Raw genomic sequence first — 10,068 nt, 5'->3', positions numbered from 1 at the left:
GTTCCGGCATGGGTCCGATGATGGTGAATGATGAATCAATCAATCAATCAATTATACTACTCATTTCTTTTGGCTGTCCAAGACGATGGATCGATATGCTCGAATCTTAAGCTTTGTTCCACTAGCGACGCAACGTTAATGCTTTTCCAATCATTGTGTTTGCCTCCGCCTGCGTGAAATAAAACCTGCGATGTTTGCAGCACTATTGCGTCGTCCGCTCCCACTTGTGATTACGCAATACAGCATTTTGCGTCAATACGTCGCTGCGTTGCGTTCTAGTAGGAACCACGCTTTATTTGCTATCATTCAAATTCAAATGATAAATCTGTGTTCTTCATCTTTTCTCTGTACATCTTATCAAACTTTTCGTTCTGAATTATGGTGAAATAATTCTTCCAATCTCCAACAACGCCTAATTAATTAAAAAGATTATATTTTTTATAAAATTTTGAAGCTACTGTCGGACAATTGTCGGTTGGCCGATTGTCTTTCGGCGGAATGTGCTGTCGGCAAAATGTCCTATCGGCAAAATGACCGGTCGGCGAAAAGTCCGGACGCCTGAATGTCGACGAATAGTCTGTCGACCAGTAGTCTGTCGCCGAAGTGGCAAAACGTCCTGACCGTGTGTGTGTTTGTAATATAAACATTTTTGAAGAAATAAAAAAGTGTGAGGAACCATAAAAAAAAAAAAACAAACCCAAATACAACCTCAAAAAATTACCTTTCCTCATAAAGGCTGATATGGCATGATCTACATGTACGCCGTCAGAGAAGTTTACCTTAGGATTGTTTTTCATAGACCCAAACGAACAGTGCTGTACAACTTCCTGAATTCTTCCATCAGGAATTTTCCAATCGAAAAACGCAGCCACTCTTTCGATTACACTTGTAAGATCCTGTGAAAATAGTCAATAGTTCAATAGACCCTTTTATATAACACCTAAATAAATTCCTGTTATTTGATTGGACGAATGTGGGTCACATGGCGTGCAATAGTACTATTAATTAATCCCTCTCCAGTCATGGATTGATCTATTCATTAGAGAAATACCTTCCCACCATTGTATTGGATTAAAACGAGGGTATCTAATGATTGCGTTTGAACATAGAAAAAACATACTGTAGGCCTATTGGATACAATTTTGTTCAACTGCCGGTTGGAGCAAGATAATCCAACAACATGATGCTGAGCTCCGAAGATCAAAGTGTTTATCTGTGTCTGCGACACGTTCAGTGTCACGCCCCTTTAACAGACACCGCGCGCCGCGGAGATTATGTACATAGTTACAGAGCTGTTGGTATTTGTCGCAGCCAGACATAAGATCAAAGGACGAGTTCCTATCTTGGCAAGGCGAGCTCAGTGTCCTGTTGTTAGATTGCTTTAGTTGGAGGGAGGAGTTTCAGTTACATTATATCAAAGAACCCGATAATATACTGATAAAAGATAGGCCTATACCTTTACCTTTTTCATATCTTCGTATTTTACGAATAGAACGTTTTCTTCATTTCGTCGGTTCCACCAGTACTTATTCATTTCAAACCACGAACCATACGCCACTATTTAAACAAACATTATACAGTATTAACATATAAAGAAGAATATTATTACATAAGTTCTATTGTCGGCCAGCGTCTCTAGTGGGAACCAAGCTACGTTGCGCTTACGTCCTTGTGTTGTGTCTCTGGTGTGGGAACCAACCTTCTAATCTAATTCTAACCAGAGTTGTCATACAATGCTCCTGTTCGTTAACCCATGTACAGACATGAACATGTTACATCTCCGTGTGGTTAAACGCTCGGTCATGGTTAAGCCTGGGTTTCAGAGAGTTACTGCTGGGAAAATAAATCTTAAAGCTACGTTCACACTGGGCCCGAATTGAAAAAAAAATCGTGAAAAGTTGTGAAGTGATATTGTTTAAGAATAGACCTGGGTTCACGCTTACGCATTCCGGATTCCATAGGCCTTCAAAACATAATAATATGATAGGGACAAAAATTGTAGCCCCGGAGTTTTCTCCTTCCGCAAGACAGAATTTGTGAAAGCGTGAAAATTGCCTACCGTCATCTGCGCAGAACGCATCAAAGAAATCGTCCCAATGATCAAAACTTCTCAGATATGAATTAGATCGATGAAAGTGATACAGAGAGACCGCGTTGTCTTTAGGGTTTCTCCCGACATATACAATCTATAAATAGAACATGAAATATATATATTTCTGTGATGGCTCTAGTTCTCTCCATAAAGGCTGGTTCCCACTGGTGACGTTTATTACAATATATAGGTCTCCTACCAATTAACTTTATAATTAGCTGCTCCCTTACAATCAAAGACTCCCTCGGAACCTCCATAGACCACTTTTGGGTGAACCTAAATAAACATTTTCATTCACATTTTCCCTTGAAGAAAATCAGACGAATACTGCAGTTTTTAAAATACACACAACAAAAGGACAGACAACACAACCCGGATAACATTTGTACTCTCACTCTTCGGGGACGGAAAAGTAAGATACATGGATTGAATTAACTATCGTTACCTTTGGTTTCTTTACACTGAGTTGTTTAGCCATATGTTGATGCGGTAGATGAGTTTTAAGTAGCCTGCGTGACTCTCTTTCTCTGGCTATGTCGGTCGGTAAATTGAAATCATTTGGCCTATTCAGATCAAGAAAAGTAAACCGGCGTAAGATGCTAACTTCGTCTGCCTTTTGGAAATCACAACCATGGAAAAGAACTGATACTATCTCCTGCATCCACGTAGTTCCTGAAATTTGATTTATTTCAATGACATTGATATCTGTGTTGTTCCTATCTTAAAGATGTATTGTCCCCCAAAATCATGAAAAATAAAGATTTTTAAAATCGGACTTTGAATAGGCCATTTTGCAGTTTTAATGAAGTTGTTCACTTCCATAAGAAAAAAAACGGGTGAAAAAAATTATTTCACCTATAAAAAGACAAAACAAACAGTTAAATTACCCAAAAACTCATTGTCTTCCAGACAATTTGACCATTTTTTGCTTTAAATTACATTTTTCTCAGGTAAATAAATTTTTTTCAGACCCAATTTTTTGTGAGAGTGAATAACTATTATGTGACATTAAAATAACATATTCAACAAAAAAATTTAAAAAAAAAATTTTTTTAGGGGGACAATATATCTTTAAAGTTTGGTTCCCACTAGCGACGCAAGTAACGCAACGCAACGACGCATTGACGCAAAGTTCTGTATTGCGTAATCACAAGGGAGTGGGAACCGACAACGCAACAGTGCTGCAAAAAGGCTTGATTTCACGCAGGAGGCGGGGGAAAACACAATTATTGGAAGGGCACTTTCTTACGTTGCGTATGTTGCGTTTACGTTGCGTCTCTAGTGGGAACCAAGATTTAGCTCTGTATACACATATACATATACACTACCATATTTGGGCATATCACTACCATATTTGTCAACTATTTTTTTCACAGTGTAGACAGTATGAGCTTATTATAACTTACCGGCTTTAGGGTATGTGATCACCCAAATGTCATCATTACGAACCTCAAAAGTTTCCATAGCTGTAAGGATTTCATCTGATATTACCCAGGGGTAGCGAACACCGTCGATAATTCTGTCCATTTCTCAGCAGTAAGCCTGTTTAAAACTGCAGTCATCAGGTTTGTGTTAAGTCCTACTACCGTACTATAGGCCCACTGTAAGAAAAACCGTATATATTTTATAGGGATCAGACTATCTTGACCAATTTTTCGGTATTGTTATTAGTAGTAGATAATTAATCTTCTGAGTACAATACAATATTAACCTTCTTCAACATATCTCTGGTTTGTAATGTGTTGTTCTTCAAATTCGCTCAAGATGATAAAAGTATATGATGAGGCCTCTGTCAATAATTACACTACCAGGCAAAAATTACAATATAATTGATTGATTGATTGCTGGCAGAAGACGTGATACAGACACAATAAGCCTACCGCTCGTGTATTATGTATTTCATGGCTTCTTTCCTTTTTGTATATGTAAACGCTTAGAAACATTAGGCGTCTATAAAACGAACATTATTATTATATTATTGAAAAATAAAATTAATTTTTAAACCGTAATCTGAAATTATGTGCACAAGAAAGGCAGAAGAAGAAGTTAAAATAGACAGAGGGCGCTATATATGAGGAGAGAGCGAGCTATTTGTGTTATTAAATTAAAAACAAGTTGCATACTTTAGGAGGAGGCCAAAAAAGGTAAGCAGTAAAGTTATAATAAAAACGCCATAAACTAATATTTATCAACACGTTTACTCAACTAACTAAGCAAGGCCTAACCGCTCGCTAGCCCTAGTGGGGCTAGTACGAGTAGTACTAATTAGCTAGGCTAGGCGGGGAACAGACGATCGGGACCACGGACGATCGGGCCCAAGACGATCGGGCCCAGAAAACGTGGTCCCGATCGTCTTTAGCGTTGGGCCCGATCGTCATACCAGTTGGGCCCGATTGTCCAGTGTTTTCAGAACCATGTTGGGTCCGATAGTCTTAACAGTTGGTCCCGATCGTCTTAGCGTTGGGCCCGATAGTCGTTTGTGTTATATAAAATAATGTGCCACATTTCATCATTTTTAATTCCTACTGCTAGTGTCAACGTGCTTTTCTTGCGTAATTAGGATTTTAATTAAAAAGGTTAATTAGATTTTTTTCTGATTTTATCATAATTTTCCCCTAATTAACACTACTGGTTTTAAGAATTTCTTACCAATACTCTCGATTTATGAATAAATGTGATTGATTTGATTGCTATTATTGTGTTGTTTGTATTCGCGTATTTATTTTGTAAAATTTTCTGAGAATGTTTTGGGCCCGATCGTCTTGTTTGTTGGGCCCGATCGTCTGGGCCCGATCGTCTCTGGGCCCGATCGTCTTTCACCCTTGATGGGCCCGATCGTCTCACGATTTGGGCCCGATCGTCTTGAAGTGGGCCCGATCGTCTGGGCCCGATCGTCCGTGGTCCCGATCGTCTGATAACCGGCTAGGCCTAGTTAATGATACGTAGGCCTAGCCTAGGCCCAGTTCATTATGCGTTGCCTTATTAATTTAGTTTTCTGGTCAATTCGTACCCATGCAAAATTCCTCATTACCCTGTCTGCTAAAAGTTATAGTTTTTTAGTAACATGTCATTAATATTAATAGGCCTAGGCTATGCCATAGCCAATAAGTAGTAAGTGCTGTTGAATACATCTATTTCTTGAAAATCATTATTACTTTGTCATTATTAGTTTACATTAAAAAATATATCCGAATATAGGCTAGGAGGTAAAGGCCTAATATTAATTTAAAAATTACTCCTATGGTGTAATTATTACATATCTTATGCGCAATTTGAAATCACAATTTGAACACAAACTAACACAGAATATAGTATAGGCATAGGTGGAAGCTCCACTGTAATCACTTGGGCACGTCACTTGTATGCCCTACATACACACCTATAAGGCTAATAACTTATAATACAAACAAATTATCATTTTTTTTTGTAGGCAAAGCTGATTAATTATGCCTCATCTTTTACAAGTTAGCAGCCATGGTCGAGGGAATTCAAAAGTCAACTTTGCTACTGAAATACAAGCTATGATGTATATTTTAATTTACATTGTTTTTGGTGTTGCAAACCAAGGATAGCCCACTAAATCTGTAGAATTTCCAGTGGGGTCCTTCTGGTGGTGAAATGGCCAGTACACCAGGAGACAATCTCCTACTCTCTTTTTTAGAAGAGCGTACTTCGTTCTTTAATGTGCACATGAGCCATGTTGCACATAGGACCAACGGCTTAAGTCTCATCTGAAAGGTGGTGGCTATATATATTATTCCCATCTGCAAGTTAGAACACACGGATAGCGGCAATGGGATTAGAATTTGGAACAAATAAGTTCATTCAGTGAATGATGAAATGTTCTATCTTGACATCATGCAATTATTTGTACCATTGTACTCATAAACATTCATTTTGCATAATATTTCATTGCCATAGGGTTAAACTTAAGTTACCAGTGCACGATTCTCTTGCAGGTACGCCCTTGGAGATTGCCGAAGACCTCTTAAAGAATCGGCACAATTAGTTGAAACAGCTGTTCATCAGAAGATGTTATCAGTTGTAAGTAGAGTCAGTGATAGATCCAGAGGTAATGCATCTATTAAGGGGACACTATGTAAACAAGGGGCAATATGTTTTAACACTACAGCCAACCTCTAATAAGGAGACACATCTCATTGTCAAGATATATATACTGTATATAAATATTTTACGAGTGTGGTCCATCCAGCCGAAGCTGATCATTAGGGACCTGTTGAAGTTGTATTGTTAATTTATACGTACAGCATTATTATTTATACGTTTTTTTGTTTTATTATTACAGCTAAATAAATCCGCTCAAATTTGTATATCTCGAGGAGGGCGTTTTATCGGAATTGAAGATTTCCTGTATCTTATGAGACTGGATCGTGTGAGGCTAAAAAGGCTTTTACGCTTCTTAAGTTTTAAGGACAACAAGATTTTGAAAACACTATCGGATGAAGAAGATCCAGAAACAGGTACTGTATCTATAGGATCTCAAAACGTGCCCTACTGTGGCCATGTTTCTACCCAATATAATTTCCACACCAGTTTAAATGTTCTCCCTTCGATCATGCGCCCACCGTTACACCGGCACGCAGAGATTATGTGTATGTGTTGTGTATTTTAAGTGGCAATATAGTTCAATAAAGCCCTGTCTACACTATCAAACTTTATGTGACAACAAAATGTGATGTGTCCATATATGGACTTCAATTTGTTTACGAATTGCAATAAAGAAATTGAATGATTGATGATGTCATATCATTACCATATTTGAGCACATCACTTTGTCAAACTAGTTTGATAGTGTAGACAGAGCTTAAGATACTTTGCAGTTTGTAAATTAGTAAAATTTTCATTAAAAACAAATATATGAACACACTTCTACTTTAAAATTTGATCACTCATAATAAATATAATGAAAAAATTAATTTAATTTTTTTCTCAGCTTTTGGCGTTGATCTCAAACCAAGTAACACTTCAAAGCGACAAAGGATAGCGTATGAATTTCTTAGTATGATTGACCAAACAGGCGAGTTTGTTAGTTTGTTCGAGGACGAGGGCGGTGTAGATCAAGTTAAACAGGAACGATTAGAACGAATCGAGGATATGACAAAGAACATGGATTCATCAACATACCAAGATTTTTCCGAGTCTCGTCAAGTTAATTTTTGTAAGTACCTATACTGATAATTAACTAAGCTCTGTCTACTCTATCAAACTTTATGTGACAAAAAATGTGATGTGCCCATATATGGACATGATAATATATAGAATATTAATTATGTTCACTACTCCTAGTTTAGACCAAACCTTGGTTAGCGACGAGGGCGTATACTCATACTTTAGGTTTTGCTATTTATTGTTTTTTTGTACGCTTATAAATCCAGGATATTATTATTACCATATTGTATCAAGTTTTTCCATTTTTCGATACCCTTCGGTTAATGTTTTTCATTGACGCCATTTTTCAGAAATAAGGTTCGACGCACATAGCTGAAGTTTTTCGTAAAGCTTGCACACGCACAGATCTTGGGTGCTGTTGGGAAATAGCGTTAAAGTTAACGTTTACGTGCTCGTGCGAAAGCTCCCTTTTACCTGGAACCAATGCAGATCTGGTTTAAGCATTCCTTGCTATCATAAAATCTTTCTCTTTACAGATAAAAAAATTGTAAAATTTAAAGAATGGGTTGTTTACAGTGAATTGGAACCAAAACCTAACTCATCCGCCATTGAAGTACTTGCCTACTTAGCTTATGAAACTGTGGCAGAGGTTGGTAAATTCTGTATACATTAGAATCCTCCATTGATCCTCTATTAAGGGGACACCTTTTCTGTGAAACAAACAAGAGGATATTTATGTGTTAAGCTACAGACAACCCCTATTAAGGGGACACTTTGTTAGGTCCTGAAAGTGTCCCCTTAATAGAGGTTCTACTGTATTACTATGTGTAATCACTATGCATTTCTGCTCAAGTTTTGTGTAGAGAAAGTAGTTCCTTGTTCCAATGATTTTTTAAAATATTGTGTGTTAAAATTGATTTGAAAATTGAATATATGGCAAACATTTTGACATTGAAAGTTAGCAAAACAAATAATATTTATGCAGGCACTAAAAATCCAACCAAAGATTGAAATATTTGAAATCAAACATTCTAATTATTAATTTTTTTTTTTCAGATCGTAGATTTATCATTGTACGTAAGACGTGATATGAATTCAGCTTTCCTCGGACCAACTGACAAACTGAGTGCACCGAAATTTGTAAATAGTGGCGTTTATACTGGACAGTCATTGAATACCAAAACGAACTTGAAAAAGACCGACCATGGCACTCCCCCAGTATCTCCTTCGACTAGTTTGGTCTCTCCTAGCATTACATCATCAAACAATTTTTCAACATTTCCAACTATCCAATCACAAACAGAGTTTACACAGCCGTCTGATGGGAAGGCGGTATCTACAATTGGCAAGACAAAGGCTAAAAAGCGAAAAAAGGTAGGACAAACTTCGTCACTATCACTATTATTACCTTGTCGTTTATTTGCTTTACTTGTTTGTTTGTCTTGTTTTGTTTCTGTTTGTTCAAACTTCAATATGATTACAACTTCTTAACTGGCTACCCGTCACAAGTTTTTTTCGAGGGAAACCTCCAAATTTTATTACTTTCTGGGTTTTGCCTCTTAATTATTTATATTTAAATTGTTATTTTGTTTACTTTGAAACATAAGAAATAAATGTTGTTATGAATGAATGAATGAATGAACCTACTGAGATTATAAAGCCTGTTTTCCAGTCGACTCTGAGTTGAAATTATAAATTCAAATGAGTTGTCAGCGCATACATAATTTTTACAAACTGTGGTGATGTAATTTGTGAACCATTTGATTGGTCAATTTTAACGATCGTAAATTTGATTATTGCTTATTTTAACGATTTTTAATGTTGATTTTTACCCTTTTCCTTAAAAATCGTTGAATCCGGTCAATTCAACGCAACTCGCAGCAACTAACAGCAACTCGCAGCAACTCAACGTCAACTGGAAAACAGGCTTTACCCACTGATTAAAAAATAGGTAATATTGAATAATTATAAATACCAGAGTTACAACATTGAATTGATTAGAATATGGATTTTTATTTTATAGACGAGCGGTACATCAACTTACGACATCGCAGCAGCCAATGCGTTACAGCCACGTCATGTCCGAGAAGCTATCAGAAGATTTTGCAACGGATCTGCACAATTTGGCTTATGAATGTCTAAATAACATTCAATCTGTGTTAGTTCACTGAACCGTGAAGTTGTGAGGTTACATTTGAGCCGTAGTTTGGTTCCCATTGCACGTTGTCCAATAGAGAACTGTACATCAGAGCTCAGAGAGAGTTTGGTCTTCTTTACTCTCACCAAAACAGCACTAACAGTGTCAACTTTTAGAATAGTGCTGTATAATTTATACTCATTTTAAATAAATGGAATTATGTCATTTGTCAGCACATTCTATCAGAGTAGTGAGCCCTCTAAATCAGCATTTAAACACATCATTCCTCTATTTTTTAGATTAAAAATAAAAGAGGATTTATTTTTGTCTTCCTTTAAGTTTGAAACTACTTTGTTGTGTATAAAATATATTAAGTTAGTGGTTAGGTTAAACTCTATTTGCAAGCTAGCTTCATTTAATTGTGATAAACCATGGGTCATTCTAGGCCTGTGTGTATAATTAATGTGTACAAATAAATAGTCAAAGTAAGCAGAAAGCTTCAGTTTCTAATATTGATATATTTTATCATTTAAATTGTATATTATCATCAATTATATTATATATACACGGATGTAAGCTTTAAAAGTTTAAACCAATCAGAATTGACTACAGGTATATACACTCTCTCTGATTGGTCGTCTATACGAGTTACGCAACCAATTTGGTACCAGCAGCACACCTCCGGAATCTTATGTTATATGAAGCGCCA

General features: G+C 36.6%; 2 protein-coding genes across 3 annotated transcripts; one reads left to right on the top strand and one right to left on the bottom strand.

Annotated features, from left to right (window-relative positions):
- Nucleotides 1-47: 47 nt before the first annotated feature.
- On the bottom strand, nt 48-3,727 carry LOC144849236 (sulfotransferase 1C4-like). Of its 2 annotated transcripts, none has more exons than XM_078706297.1 (6): nt 3,499-3,724; nt 2,538-2,764; nt 2,060-2,186; nt 1,463-1,557; nt 722-896; nt 48-412 (listed from the first exon to the last, which is right to left on the bottom strand). In XM_078706297.1, the coding sequence occupies exons 1-6, from the start codon at nt 3,617-3,619 to the stop codon at nt 303-305; spliced, it is 855 nt and encodes a 284-aa protein (XP_078562423.1). In that variant the 5' UTR covers nt 3,620-3,724; the 3' UTR covers nt 48-302. The 2 variants fall into 2 exon arrangements, with proteins under 2 accessions (XP_078562423.1, XP_078562424.1); XM_078706298.1 differs by having other exon boundaries at nt 274-412; nt 780-896; nt 3,499-3,727.
- Nucleotides 3,728-4,138: 411 nt separating this feature from the next.
- On the top strand, nt 4,139-9,855 carry LOC144849235 (transcription initiation protein SPT3 homolog). The gene is made up of 8 exons (XM_078706296.1): nt 4,139-4,236; nt 5,523-5,618; nt 6,052-6,136; nt 6,399-6,573; nt 7,047-7,271; nt 7,759-7,871; nt 8,279-8,596; nt 9,246-9,855. Exons 2-8 carry the CDS (start codon nt 5,539-5,541, stop codon nt 9,354-9,356), a joined length of 1,107 nt encoding a protein of 368 aa, XP_078562422.1. The 5' UTR covers nt 4,139-4,236; nt 5,523-5,538; the 3' UTR covers nt 9,357-9,855.
- Nucleotides 9,856-10,068: the final 213 nt, after the last annotated feature.

Source organism: Antedon bifida, chromosome 7, assembly GCF_963402885.1.
Source record: "Antedon bifida chromosome 7, ecAntBifi1.1, whole genome shotgun sequence".
NCBI classification, from domain to species: Eukaryota; Metazoa; Echinodermata; class Crinoidea; order Comatulida; family Antedonidae; genus Antedon; species Antedon bifida.
The sequence above is the reverse complement of the archived record's forward strand: the minus strand, read 5'-3'. Positions and strand labels throughout refer to the sequence as shown.

Coding starts and splice junctions, on each gene's coding strand:
- LOC144849236 (XM_078706297.1), bottom strand. CDS start 3,619: ATGGACAGAATTATCGACGGTGTTCGCTACCCCTGGGTAATATCAGAT. Junction 1,558..2,059: donor TGCGTTCTGCGCAGATGACG/GTAGGCAATTTT, acceptor TTGTTTAAATAG/TGGCGTATGGTTCGTGGTTT. Junction 413..721: donor ATCAGCCTTTATGAGGAAAG/GTAATTTTTTGA, acceptor TTAATTAATTAG/GCGTTGTTGGAGATTGGAAG.
- LOC144849235 (XM_078706296.1), top strand. CDS start 5,539: ATGCCTCATCTTTTACAAGTTAGCAGCCATGGTCGAGGGAATTCAAAA. Junction 7,272..7,758: donor GTCTCGTCAAGTTAATTTTT/GTAAGTACCTAT, acceptor TTCTCTTTACAG/ATAAAAAAATTGTAAAATTT. Junction 8,597..9,245: donor AGGCTAAAAAGCGAAAAAAG/GTAGGACAAACT, acceptor TTTATTTTATAG/ACGAGCGGTACATCAACTTA.